General features: G+C 44.0%; 1 protein-coding gene across 1 annotated transcript in view; it reads right to left on the bottom strand.

Moving 5' to 3' along the window:
* LOC137341480 (mucin-2-like) overlaps positions 1–12538 on the bottom strand; it is a 336358-nt gene that overhangs the window by 251870 nt on the left and 71950 nt on the right. Inside the window, 2 exon segments of the mRNA XM_068004585.1 lie at positions 5644–5646; positions 6922–6938. Of these exon segments, the coding sequence (XP_067860686.1) occupies positions 5644–5646; positions 6922–6938 (20 nt within the window).

The following is a 12538-nucleotide window of genomic DNA, read 5'->3' as shown; positions in this document are numbered from 1 at the left end:
TGCACACAGTACTCCAGCTGTGGCCTAACCAGTGTTTTATACAGCTCCATCATAACCTCCTTGCTCTTGTATTCTATGCCTCGGCTAATAAAGGCAAGTATCCCATATGCCTTCTTTACCACCTTATCTACCTGTTCCGCCGCCTTCAGGGATCTGTGAACTTGCACACCAAGATCCCTCTGACCCTCTGTCTTGCCTAGGGTCCTCCCATTCATTGTGTATTCCCTTGCCTTGTTAGTCCCTCCAAAGTGCATCACCTCGCACTTTTCCAGGTTAAATTCCATTTGCCACTGTTCCGCCCATCTGACCAACCCATCTATATCGTCCTGCAGACTGAGGCTATCCTCCTCGCTATTTACCACCCTACCAATTTTTGTATCATCAGCGAACTTACTGATCATACCTTTTACATTCATATCCAAGTCATTAATGTAGACCACAAACAGCAAGGGACCCAGCACCGATCCCTGTGGTACCCCACTGGCCACAGGCTTCCAGTCACAAAAACAACCTTCGACCATCACCCTCTGCCTTCTGCCACTAAGCCAGTTTTGTATCCAAAGTGCCAAGGCACCCTGGATTCCATGGGCTCGTACCTTCTTGACCAGTCTCCTGTGGGGGACTTTATCGAAGGCCTTACTGAAATCCATGTATACCACATCCACTGCGTTACCCTCATCCACACGCCTAGTCACTCCCTCAAAAAATTCAATCAAATTAGTCAGACATGATCTTCCCTTGACAAAGCCATGTTGACAATCCCTGATTAATCCTTGCTTCTCCAAGTGGAGACTAATTTTGTCCTTCAGAATTTTTTCCAATAATTTTCCTACCACTGATGTTAGGCTCACTGGCCTGTAGTTCCCCGGTTTTTCCCTACTCCCCTGTGGTTTTTCCCTACTCCCATAAACTGTGGATTTATGTCGACAAACAAAATCCACAGTTTTCAAAGAATAAGATTAGATGAGGGGTCCTGGATCTTCCTCTCAGCAGTACCTCAGTGAAAGTGAGGAAGGGCGGGACACCCACCTGCCTCGCATGTGTACCGCTGACTGGCCAATTTCCCGCCATATTTACATCTTTACTGGGCTGTCTCACCGGCGATTGGAGTTTTGTGGTCGAGAGGTGGGATCAGCTTTACGCAGGGCTATCTTTACACTAACATCCTAATAGCTGCAAATTGACCTTCTCTCACTACCTCAGCCACATGTTTGATCTTGCATGGCATATCTCAGATCTACGACTTTGGTAGCAGCGTCTTTGTATTGCATATCGAGCCGAAAACAAGCCCTTTTCCCAACAATTCCCACAGCCTTGTTTCAGCAGAACATAGCCCACATAGGGAGGGAAAGACAGGGGGTGGTGGGGGGTACTCCAAAATCAGGACTTGGACCACCTATAAGGAGGAAACACTGCCACTCCAGGGAGTTGGAGATAGAAAAGTGAGGGACAGGTAGCAGCTGCAGATTCATTATGACTTTCTGCTGCTCTTACATCTCTTGATGTACGACCACTGTCACATTTCAGAATCTTTGATCATTTTTTTCCTCATGGAATGGATTTGAGAATGTGTTATGTTAACTGTTGTGTTTTAAAACACAGTTTTTTGTTTAAGTACCAAGGGCTACGGGCATTGCAATTGTGTATTAAAACTAGTTGAGCCAGTTTGTGGAATATCATAGCTCACCCGTATACATCAAAGTGAGCCAATGAGGGACGATTGTCTCATCCCATATCCATTAAGCCAGAATGACCCATATGAATTTAGACTAGCAGGAGATGCTTTCTTTATATCTGCACCCCATAAGGGGAGAGGGGGTATTCGATTTTATTGACCTACTGGCGAATCACAGGAAAAAAGGCAAATCACCTTCAGTAACCTTGTTATTAACCTTTCTTGAGGTATATTAGCTAGGTGAGTTGATGGGAATAGTGCTACCAGCCACTGTGGTCTCCTGCTTGATCACCTTAAAGCAATTTCCCAAATTTCTTTCCTTAATAGGCCCAGTTTTTGTCTCTCCCAGGAGCCTGAATGGTTGTGGATTTAGGGAGTGGGGGGGGGGGGGGCGTTGAGATCGAGAGAGATTGGTTTAGTGAGCAGGTTGTACCATGTGAGACGGGACAGGCTTCACACTAGCTGGTCCCTTTCTGTCCTTTTTCGTATGTTTGTACATGCATTAAATCCTAGGTGTCTGCAGTCGTAATGGGCCTGATGATTGCTACATTGTAACAGGCAATTACATACCTTGAGAGGCTTTTTTTTGTGTGGGGTCAAAGCATATAAAGTTTTGATTGATGGAACACTTCCAGGTGGAGACTACAGTGACAGAGGCACCATGCTACCTCATGGGGATTGTTGGTAAGCCATTCAAGCACTTTAACAGCATGGAAGGAAGGTCATTGTAAGTGGCAAATATTCTTAGTACAGTACATTCTTACAAGGTAAGATCATTATATGTTTCTCTGCAGTGAGTGGCAATGTGTTGGGTAGTTGCACTAACTGCCTTGGGCACTCCCCTCCTCTGGCCCTCAATAGTTCCCCTTGGGGCCAAGCAGTGCCTCTCTCCTCTCCCCAGCCTCTTGTAAAAGGAATTGATGTTTGCATTTGTGAAATGGGGCACTACAGCAGATGACATGTTTGACACATTCCATCGACAAACTTCCTGATTTGCAGCAAAAGGTTCACTCGGCAATGCCCGACCCTTTAAAGCTGCTGCAGGTATTTAAATCCTGCAACAGCACGCAAATTCCCACCCAAAACCGGCAAGCCCCCCACATACTCCCACAATGAGAAGCCTTACCAATGCTTGAAGCTTGCTGTCATCATCCAAAAGAACCAGAGGTGAGATGAGGAGAATTTTTTTACGCAGTGAGTTGTTATGATCAGGAATGCACTGCCTGAAAGGGTGGTGGAAGGAGATTCAATAATAACTTTCAAAAGGGAATTGGATAAGTATTTGAAAAGGAAAATAATTGCAAGGCTATGGAGAAAGAGCAGAGGAGTGGGATTAATTAGATTGTTCTTTCAAAGAGCCAGCACAGGCATGATGGGTCGAATGGCCTCCTTCTGTGCTATATAATTCTATGAATCCAAAATAAGTCGACCGTGGAAACTATGATATTTGTGGTTCCAGGTGGACGGAGTTCCCGTGTGCCACCCTTCTGTGCACCTATGAAAAAAACAAGCTTTTCCCTCTCTCCGTCATTAAACTTTCTGCGTCTTTCTCTCTTTAAATTTTTTTTCCAGTTTCCCACTTGCCATCTCTGTTCTTTACTTTTACTGTGTTTGATTTGGGGAAGTTGTTTTTGGCCAGTTTATCAAACAATCATGTCCACTAATTATGCGACATTTAAGACACTTGTGATCATAAATTAGAGCTGAGTGATGGAAATAATGTGGTTCTATAGTTCAAACAAACTCTGAAAGGCTGTATGCATGTGTCACAACTGAGGACGTAAGAATGTCATGGGAAATGACTGCGTAGAGTTTTCTGAAATATTTACTTTCCTGGGAAGCATCCTTGTTCCTATTTAATAAATAAAGTGTTTTTAGTAAAGTGTGTCAATAAGTTGAATTGCAAACGTATTAAAAGTGTTTGCCACGTAAGCAAAGGTTTAACACTGGTGAACCATAGAGTATAATAAAAACCAAGATTTAAATAGTTCATTACAAAATTTGAATGGCTCCTTGTCAAGTAATATATCTGAAGTAGTCCATTTAAATTTGTATTACTTCTAAAATTAACTAGCATCTTATTTATGTTAAAGGTAAAAATCACCACAAGTAGTTTTTAGATTTAATGGTTTATTTGGAAATATTTTTAAGAATGTGCAGTTTTCTTACAAAACATTAAATGTTGATGTGGAACTATTTGTGCGTTCTTATTTTTTTGGCTGTGGTAAGGTAACTTTAAGTGATGTGTAGTATCACTTGATTGTGGGTCAGCTAGTTCAGCTGATAGTTGAAGAATGAAATGCACTCAATGCTGTTTGATCACATTTTTGAGCATTAAGATGGTTGGCATTTAAGTCCCTTTTGAACCATAGGAGAAATACTGACAAACCAATTTCTCGTATAAATCCCATTATATATAATAACGTTGGGGTCACTAGAAATCATCACAGTTGATCTTCTGGCATTGATTCAGGAAATTTAGTAATGGTAAGAAAACTCTCATGTTTACAAAAACACCACTGTGAAGTTCTACTGACGAAAGTAAAAAGCAACTAGCCTGGAGATTCTTGTTGGAATTACAAGACTGACTTTCTTCTTTGCATTTCCAACTGGGCAAAATATCTACACAGCAGTGTTCTCACATGAAAGGAGCTAACGCTTTATTAACAGTCACCAAAATGTGCGAATGAATTTAAATGACCTGAAAATACAACTTCCTAGGTTTCTTGGTAAGAATGTGCTGTACAAAGCCTGAATACCAAGAAACTGGTAAATTCTGGCAATACACATTCTGGCCTTTCAGAGCTTGTGATCTTGAGGGTGTGCTGGAACATTTCTGTGTTTCAATTTTCCTTCTTCGATCGTGCTTTCTGTGTTAGTTTTTTTTATTCGTTCTTGGGATGTGGGCGTCACTGACTAGGCCAACATTTATTGCCCATCCCTAATTGCCCTTGAGAAGGTGGTGGTGAGCCGCCTTCTTGAACTGCTGCAGTCTGTGTGGTGAAGGTTCTCCCACTGTGCTGTTAGGAAGCGAGTTCCAGGATTTTGACCCAGCGACGATGAAGGAACGGTGATATATTTCCAAATTGGGATGGTGTGTGACTTGGAGGGGAACGTGCAGGTGGTGTTGTTCCCATGTGCCTGCTGCTCTTGTCCTTCTAGGTGGTAGAGGTCATGGGTTTGGGAGGTGCTGTCGAAGAAGCCTTGGCGAGTTGCTGCAGTGCATCCTGTAGATGGTACACACTGCAGCCACAGTGCGCCGATGGTGAAGGGAGTGAATGTTTAGGGCGGTGGATGGGGTGCCAATCAAGCGGGCTGCTTTGTCTTGGATGGTGTCGAGCTTCTTGAGTGTTGTTGGAGCTGCACTCATCCAAGCAAGTGGAGAGTATTCCATCACACTCCTGACTTGTGCCTTGTAGATGGTGGAAAGGCTTTGGGGAGTCAGGAGGTGAGTCACTCGTCGCAGATTACCCAGCCTTTGACCTGCTCTTGTAGTCACAATATTTATATGGCTGGTCCAGTTAAGTTTCTGGTCAATGGTGACCCCCAGGATGTTGATGGTGGGGGTTTTGGCGATGGTAATGCCTTTGAATGTCAAGGGGAAGTGGTTAGACTCTCTCTTGTTGGAGATGGTCATTGCCTGGCTCTTGTCTGGCGCGAATGTTACTTGCCACTTATGAGCCCAAGCCTGGATGTTGTCCAGGTCTTGCTGCATGCGGACTCGGACTACTTCATTATTTGAGGGGTTGCGCATGGAACTGAACACTGTGCACTCATCAGCGAACATCCCCATTTCTGACCTTATGATGGAGGGAAGGTCATTGATGAAGCAGCTGAAGATGGTTGGGCCTAGGACACTGCCCTGAGGAACTCCTGCAGCAATGCCCTGGGGCTGAGATGATTGGCTTCCAACAACCACTACCATCATCCTTTGTGCTAGGTATGACTCCAGCCATTGGAGGTTTTACCCCCTGATTCCCATTGACTTCAATTTTACTTGGGCTCCTTGGTGCCACACTTCGTCAAATGCTGCGTTGATGTCAAGGGCAGTCACTCTCACCTCACCTGGGTACGGTAGCATAGTGGTTATGTTACTGGACTAGTAATCCAGAGGCCTGGACTAATAATCCGGAGTCATGAGTTCAAATCCTGCCACGGCAGCTGGGGAATTTAAATTCAATTAATTAAATTCAATTAATTAAATTAAATCTGGAATTAAAATACTGGTATAAGTAATGGTCGCCATGAAACTACCGGATTGTCGTAAAAACCCATCTGGTTCACTAATGTCCTTCAGGGAAGGAAACCTGCCGTCCTTACCTGGTCTGGCCTATATGTGACTCCAGACCCACAGCAATGTGGTTGATTCTTAATTGCCCTCTGAAATGGCCCAGCAAGCCACTCAGTTGTAAAATCTCGCTATGAAAAGTCATAATAAGAATAAAAGCGGACGGACCACTCGGCACCGGACACGACAACGGCAAAACACCAAGCCCAGTCGACCCTGCAAGGTCCTCCTTACTAACATCTGGGGATTTGTGCCAAAATTGGGAGAGCTGTCCCACAGACTAGTCAAGCAACAGCCTGACATAGCCATACTCAGAGAATCATACCTTTCAGCCAACCTCCCAGACTCTTCCATCACCATCCTTGGGTATGTCCTGACCCACCGGCAGGACAGACCCACCAGAGGTGGCGGTACAGTGATATGCAGTCAGGAGGGAGTGGCCCTGGGAATCCTCAACATTGACTCTGGACCCCATGAAATCTCATGGCATCAGGTCAAACATGGGCAAGGAAACCTCCTGCTGATTACCACCTACCGTCCTCCCTCAGCTGATGAATCAGTCCTCCTCCATGTTGAGCACCACTTGGAGGAAGCACTGAGGGTAGCAAGGGCACAGAATGTACTCTGGGTGGGGGACTTCAATGTCCATCACCAAGAGTGGCTCGGTAGCACCTCTACTGACCGAGCTGGCCGAGTCCTGAAGGACATAGTTGCCAGACTGGGTCTGCGTCAGGTGGTGAGCGAACCAACACGAGGGGAAAACCTACTTGACCTCGTCCTCACCAATCTACTTGTCACAACTGCATCTGTCCATGACAGTATTGGTAGGAGTGACCACCGCACAGTCCTCATGGAGATGAAGTCCCGTCTTCGTACTGAGGACACCATCCAACGTGTTGTGTGGCACTACCACTGTGCTAAATGGGCTAGATTCAGAACAGATCTAGCAGCTCAAAACTGGACATCCATGAGGTGCTGTGGGCCATCAGCAGCAGCAGAATTGTTTCAGGCAGGAGCATATTTGTCATATGCTAATTGGGGCCCTATGAGATACCTGATGAAATTTTGAGGTACCAATGGGCGGAGCGTGGCCTGCCGATTGGTAGCAGGCGTTGAGCGCCCTAACCTTAAAGGGACCGCTTCAGACCACTCCTAGATCAAATACGTTCCTAATAATAATTTAGTGACTGGAGTAATGTAGGGAATAAAGGTGCAGAACAGAAATAGAGTTGTAAAATAGTAAAGTCAGAGGTGAATGTTCCCAATCAATGTAACATCGTGATGTAAACAATATCTAGGATTTTTCCTGAAGGCTGACACTGGGATTGGGACATGTATGGCATTTCAGTTACTCAAGTGAAAAAAATACTTAAGAAACAAAGTCCAATGTGAAAGGTTTCTCGTGAAGAATGGAAATCAAATTCGAGACATTCTGATCAGGCATGTGAAGCATGAGGTAGGAGAATATAAGAAACAAAATTCTATCAAATTGTTTGTTTAATGGGCGAGTTTATCTGAAGGCATATTTCATTACCTTTTGCAATCAAGGTGGATTGGTGGATTTTTATTTGAGGATGGATTAATTTGTAGTTGGTTGGAAAATATTAATCAGTCTGGGATGCACAAATCCTGAGTAGAGTTTTGGAAGATTCTCAACAAAAACCATTCTTTTAAAAAACAGATTTTTCTACTTGTCGGTAGTTTTGACGCCAACCTATCCTCATACAGGAAAGGTGATGTATAAAATCCTATTATTGTGTTGCTGATCCTGGTTCAATTTTCCAGACATGAATTTAAAACAGTAGTAAAGATTTTCTGCTGGTGGCTCATAATACACAATGAAGGTCATTGGGGTAGATTTTTGACTTCTTGCGATAGTGTAAAACGGTGATGGAGAATTGGCAGCTGGTTTTACATCTCTCCCAATTTTTATTTCCATTGAAGTCAATGGGGAGAGGAGTAAAACGGGCTGCCAATTCGCTATCGCCCGTTTTACACTATCACATAAAGTCAAGATCTACCTCACCGCGGGTAATTATAACCCCCAAAATTGGGGCGGCTAGGGGCAGGTGGGTAATAAAAATAGTTGAATTCTTCAGCGGGACCGCACCCCGGCTCCGACGTGTCCACTTTCGGGTTTAACCCAGGCGCATTAGAATGCGGGTACTGAGCAGAAACCCGGAAGTCCCGTCCTCACTTAAAGCTGGCGGGACGATAGTTAAAGGGACAATGTACCTCATTGCGATAGTTGAGGCACTTAATTTTTTGTGCATTAGAAATGTAAAATCAATTTAACCTTATCTGTTTGGGTTTCCCATCGCTTCTGATTCACGTCTGGTGAAAGCAGGTGGGAAGGGCCAGATCCATGGGGTGAGTGCCTTTATTGCACTGCTTGTGGGCCCGGAGGAGCAGGGGTTCTTCTTCCAGGCCCAACAAGCTCACCTGACGCAATTGAACCCGCACAATTGGCAGATCCGCCCGATGGTGGACCCTCCCTTAATGGTGGACCTCCCCCAATGGTGGACCTCCCCCAATGGTGGTCCATTCCCCCCGATGGTGGTCCATTCCCCCCGATGGTGGACCTCCCCCGATGGTGGACCTTCCCCAATGGTGGTCCATTCCCCCCGATGGTGGACCTCCCCCAATGGTGGTCCATTCCCCCCGATGGTGGACCTTCCCCAATGGTGGACCTCCCCCCGATGGTGGACCTTCCGCAATGGTGGACCTCCCCCCGATGGTGGACCTTCCCCAATGGTGGACCTCCCCCCGATGGTGGACCTTCCCCAATGGTGGACCTCCCCCAATAGTGGTCCATTCAGCCCGATGGTGGACCTCCCCATCCCCTGCCCCCAATCTTCTCCAAGGCCCACCCAATATCATTCATGTTCCGCCCCCCCCATCCCCTCCCCGATTTCTTCCATAGCCCATGATCCCTCTCTCCCTCCCACCTCCCTCTCTGATTCGTGGCTCCTTTCCCTCCCGACAGGCAGCCAGCCTGTCAATCTGGCTGCCTGGTGCGTGGGAAACCGGGAAGCACAAATACTTACCTTCAATTGAGTTGTGATCACAGATTGCGACGCATTCACTTGACTTCTGGGTTCCCCACGTGAATATCTACGCACCTGCTGGGTTCCTGGCTCCGAGAAATTTTACCACCCTGCGTTTTCTGAAGCTGTGTGGTGTGCACATATGGAGATACTAAAAAAACGAAATGGGACACACAATGTGGCAAAGCCAGTCGGCAGACTGCAGCTCTCATTTGCTCCTATTATAGCCACTATTGTCCTCTGAGGGAGGAAGGCGGGATAGTGACAATCTGATTGTCATCCCTTTCAGTTTAGAAAATCTCTTGCACCAACCTTATGTATCAGTCTAGTGGGATTTCTGGTATTACTGCAGCTACTTAAAGGGAAGTATCTGTTTTAAAGGGAAGTTTTCTTTTTCCAGTAAAGATTGTATTCAATTGGACATCCTATGGATGAATGGAATATTGTGTTCAATTCTGGGCACCACACTTTAGGAAAGATGTCAAGTCCTTGGAGAGGTGCAGAAGAGATTTACTAGAATGGTACCAGGGATGAGGGACTTCAGTTATATGGGGAGACTGGAGAAGCTGGGATAGTTCTCCTTAGACCAGCGAAGGTTAAGGGGAGATTTGATAGAGGTGTTCAAAATCATGAATTGTTTTGATGGAGTAAATAAGGAGAAACAGTTTCCAGTGGCAGAAGGGTCAGTAACTAGAGGACACAGATTTAAAGTGATCGGCAAAAGAGCCAGGGGCGACATGCGGAAATTTTTTTTTGTGCAGCGTGTTATAATGATCTGGAATGCAGTGCCTGAAAGGGTGGTGGAAACAGATCTTATAGTAAATTTCAAAAGGGAATTGGGTAGATATTTGAAGGGAAAAATTTACAGGGCTCTGGGGAAAGAGCTGGGGAATGAGACTAATCGGATAGCTCTTTCAAAGAACCGGCACAGGCACGATGGGCCAAATGGCCTCCTCTTGTGCTAGACCTACTAAGATACTATTATACTATGATATTTTAATATATTTATATATATATATCTATGTATTTTAGTATATGTATATATTTTAGCCATATACATTTTAGTATATATATATATATATATATACTAAAATGTATATGGCTAAAATATATACATATATATAAATTTTGCAAGGCTCCAATCCCAGCATGGAGCCTGGCTTGAAGGCAGTATGGGTTGGAGAATCAGGTGCCCGATCCCCAAATCCCTTCTTGTTGAGCAAAACTCGACACCAGAAACGGAGCCTTACAAATCTACCCTATATCATCAGCTATCATGAGAACGAGAGAACAGTGACTAAGCCAGCAAAGTCTCTTGTGAATAAAGTATTCTCAAGTTTCAAATAGAGCCAGATCTTTCTGAATGACTGAGTTAGATGGCAGAGGTGATACAATACCAACAAGAGAATAAAGTCTGCAAATTAAAATTTGCGGCTCAGTCTATTAAAAAATATTCCAGTGACAGGCTCCTTGACTAAATAGTTTTGTTATTAATACATATGAATTACAGGATTTGTATTGCACATTAAATCAAGTTTATGAAACATATACTCAAAATACCATCCATTTGATATTGTTTCATTGAATTATTTCACTCTACTACTTTTTCTCCCCAGATCACACATCACAAATAATTCTAAAGAAATGTATTGAAATTGCCAAATCCTTCAATTCTATCCCAGCGTGTTGAAAATTCACAATTCAAAGCGCTATCATGATCTCTCATTGATCTCGCACTCCAGAGGTTCATAATGTAACCCCAATGCTAAACAGACCTCGCACAACCAAGTATAACAGACTTGGGATATTGGTTGATTTTATCTTAACATTTAGCAATCCGAAACAAACATATAAGGATTATTAATTTTTTTAAAACGTCATTGTATCAAAATATCCTTTGAAGATCCTTCCGTGTCACTTCTTTCAATGCACCATAAAAGAGCACCATCTAGTGTTAAATCTCAGCCCATTGTTTTTCTAGCAGTCGGCATTAGTTCCAATGTTGGGCTGTTCGCAATGAGATATAGAGGATTGCTGGAATTTTGTCCTTTTCAGGATAATTCCATCAACAATAGAAGAGTTCAACATACATGTTTCACAGATGAAGACACCATCTGAGCAAGAACTGGGTCACATCTGCCTTCGCTGGTCAACACACCTAGATTTACTATTTTTATGTCCAAACTTAAAAACACGTAATAGGTTTTTAAAAAAAGATATTTCGCCTGGATTTACATTGCGTAACAATTTTAAAATAAATCTGCATGGAATTTAATTTTTTTTAATTTCCATGGATTTTTCTTCAAATATTAGCAAAATTTTGCAATGATTTCTAAGACTGATTCTAAGATGGATACATTGTGCCCTGGCCTTCTTGAAAGTTAACGCAGAAGTAACGAGCATGGCGGAAACTGGAGGAGAAATTCAACTCCTCTGTGCCTTTCCCTGTACCTGCCCTTCCTTGATATTGAGGAAGACAGAAAGGGACCAGAGAAGGGTCTACCAAACTAAACAGAGCATACAAACTCTTACTATCAACTGTCTAAGGAACAATGCTCGGGGAGACTCAGACCTCCAAAGGAAGTGTGCCATTGGTCTTGCAGGATACTGAAACCAGAGCTGAAACTATCTTCAACAAAATGCTCCCACTCTGTTTGTGGACCTAGAGGTGTTCTAGCTGCTGACATTTTATGCATTGGGATCCGTCCAGCCAAGTGCAGGGTATCTCTGCAACATTTCACAATCAGCAGTTCATTGCATCAGGCCGGTGACCAATGGCCAGTTCCTTTCACTTAAATGGACACAGATTCTCGATGTCAGCGGGCTTTGGGATTTTTCAGGGTGTTGGGTTCCTTAGGGTAAGAGGAGTTGTGGACTGTATTTATATGACATTAGAAGATATAGTGGCTTATATTAAAGGAAAGGGATACCACTCCCTAAATGTTCAACGAGTATGTAACTACAGGCATGAAATACTGAATGTCAACGAGGCACCCTAACAGTTAAAATAGAATCATAGAATCACACAACACTGAAGGAATCCATTCGGCCTATTGTGCCTGTGTCAGCTCTCTGAAAGAGCTACCAATTAGTCCCACTCCCCATCTTTTCCCCCATAACCCTGCAATTCTTTCCAGCATTTATCCAATTCCCTTTTGAAAGTTACTATTGAATCTGCTTCCATCACACTTTCAGGCAGTGCATTCCAGATCAGAACAACTTGCTGCGTAAAAGAATTCTCCTCATCTCCCCCCTGGCTTTTTGACCAATTATTCTTAAATCTGTGCCCTCTGGTTACCGACTCTACTGCCAGTGGAAACAACAACAACTTGCATTTATACAGCGCCTTTAATGTAGTAAAACGTCCCAAGGCGCTTCACAGGAGCGATTATCAAACTAAATTTGACACTGAGCCACATAAGGAGATATTAGGACAGGTACTTGGTCAAAGAGGTAGGTTTTAAGGAGCGTCTTAAAGGAGGAGCAGGAGGTAGAGACATGGGGCTCGAATTTAGCAGGCCTGCGGGT

This window comes from Heptranchias perlo, chromosome 24 (genome assembly GCF_035084215.1).
Source record: "Heptranchias perlo isolate sHepPer1 chromosome 24, sHepPer1.hap1, whole genome shotgun sequence".
Taxonomy (NCBI): Eukaryota; Metazoa; Chordata; class Chondrichthyes; order Hexanchiformes; family Hexanchidae; genus Heptranchias; species Heptranchias perlo.
This window is presented reverse-complemented; position numbering and strand designations above follow the sequence as displayed.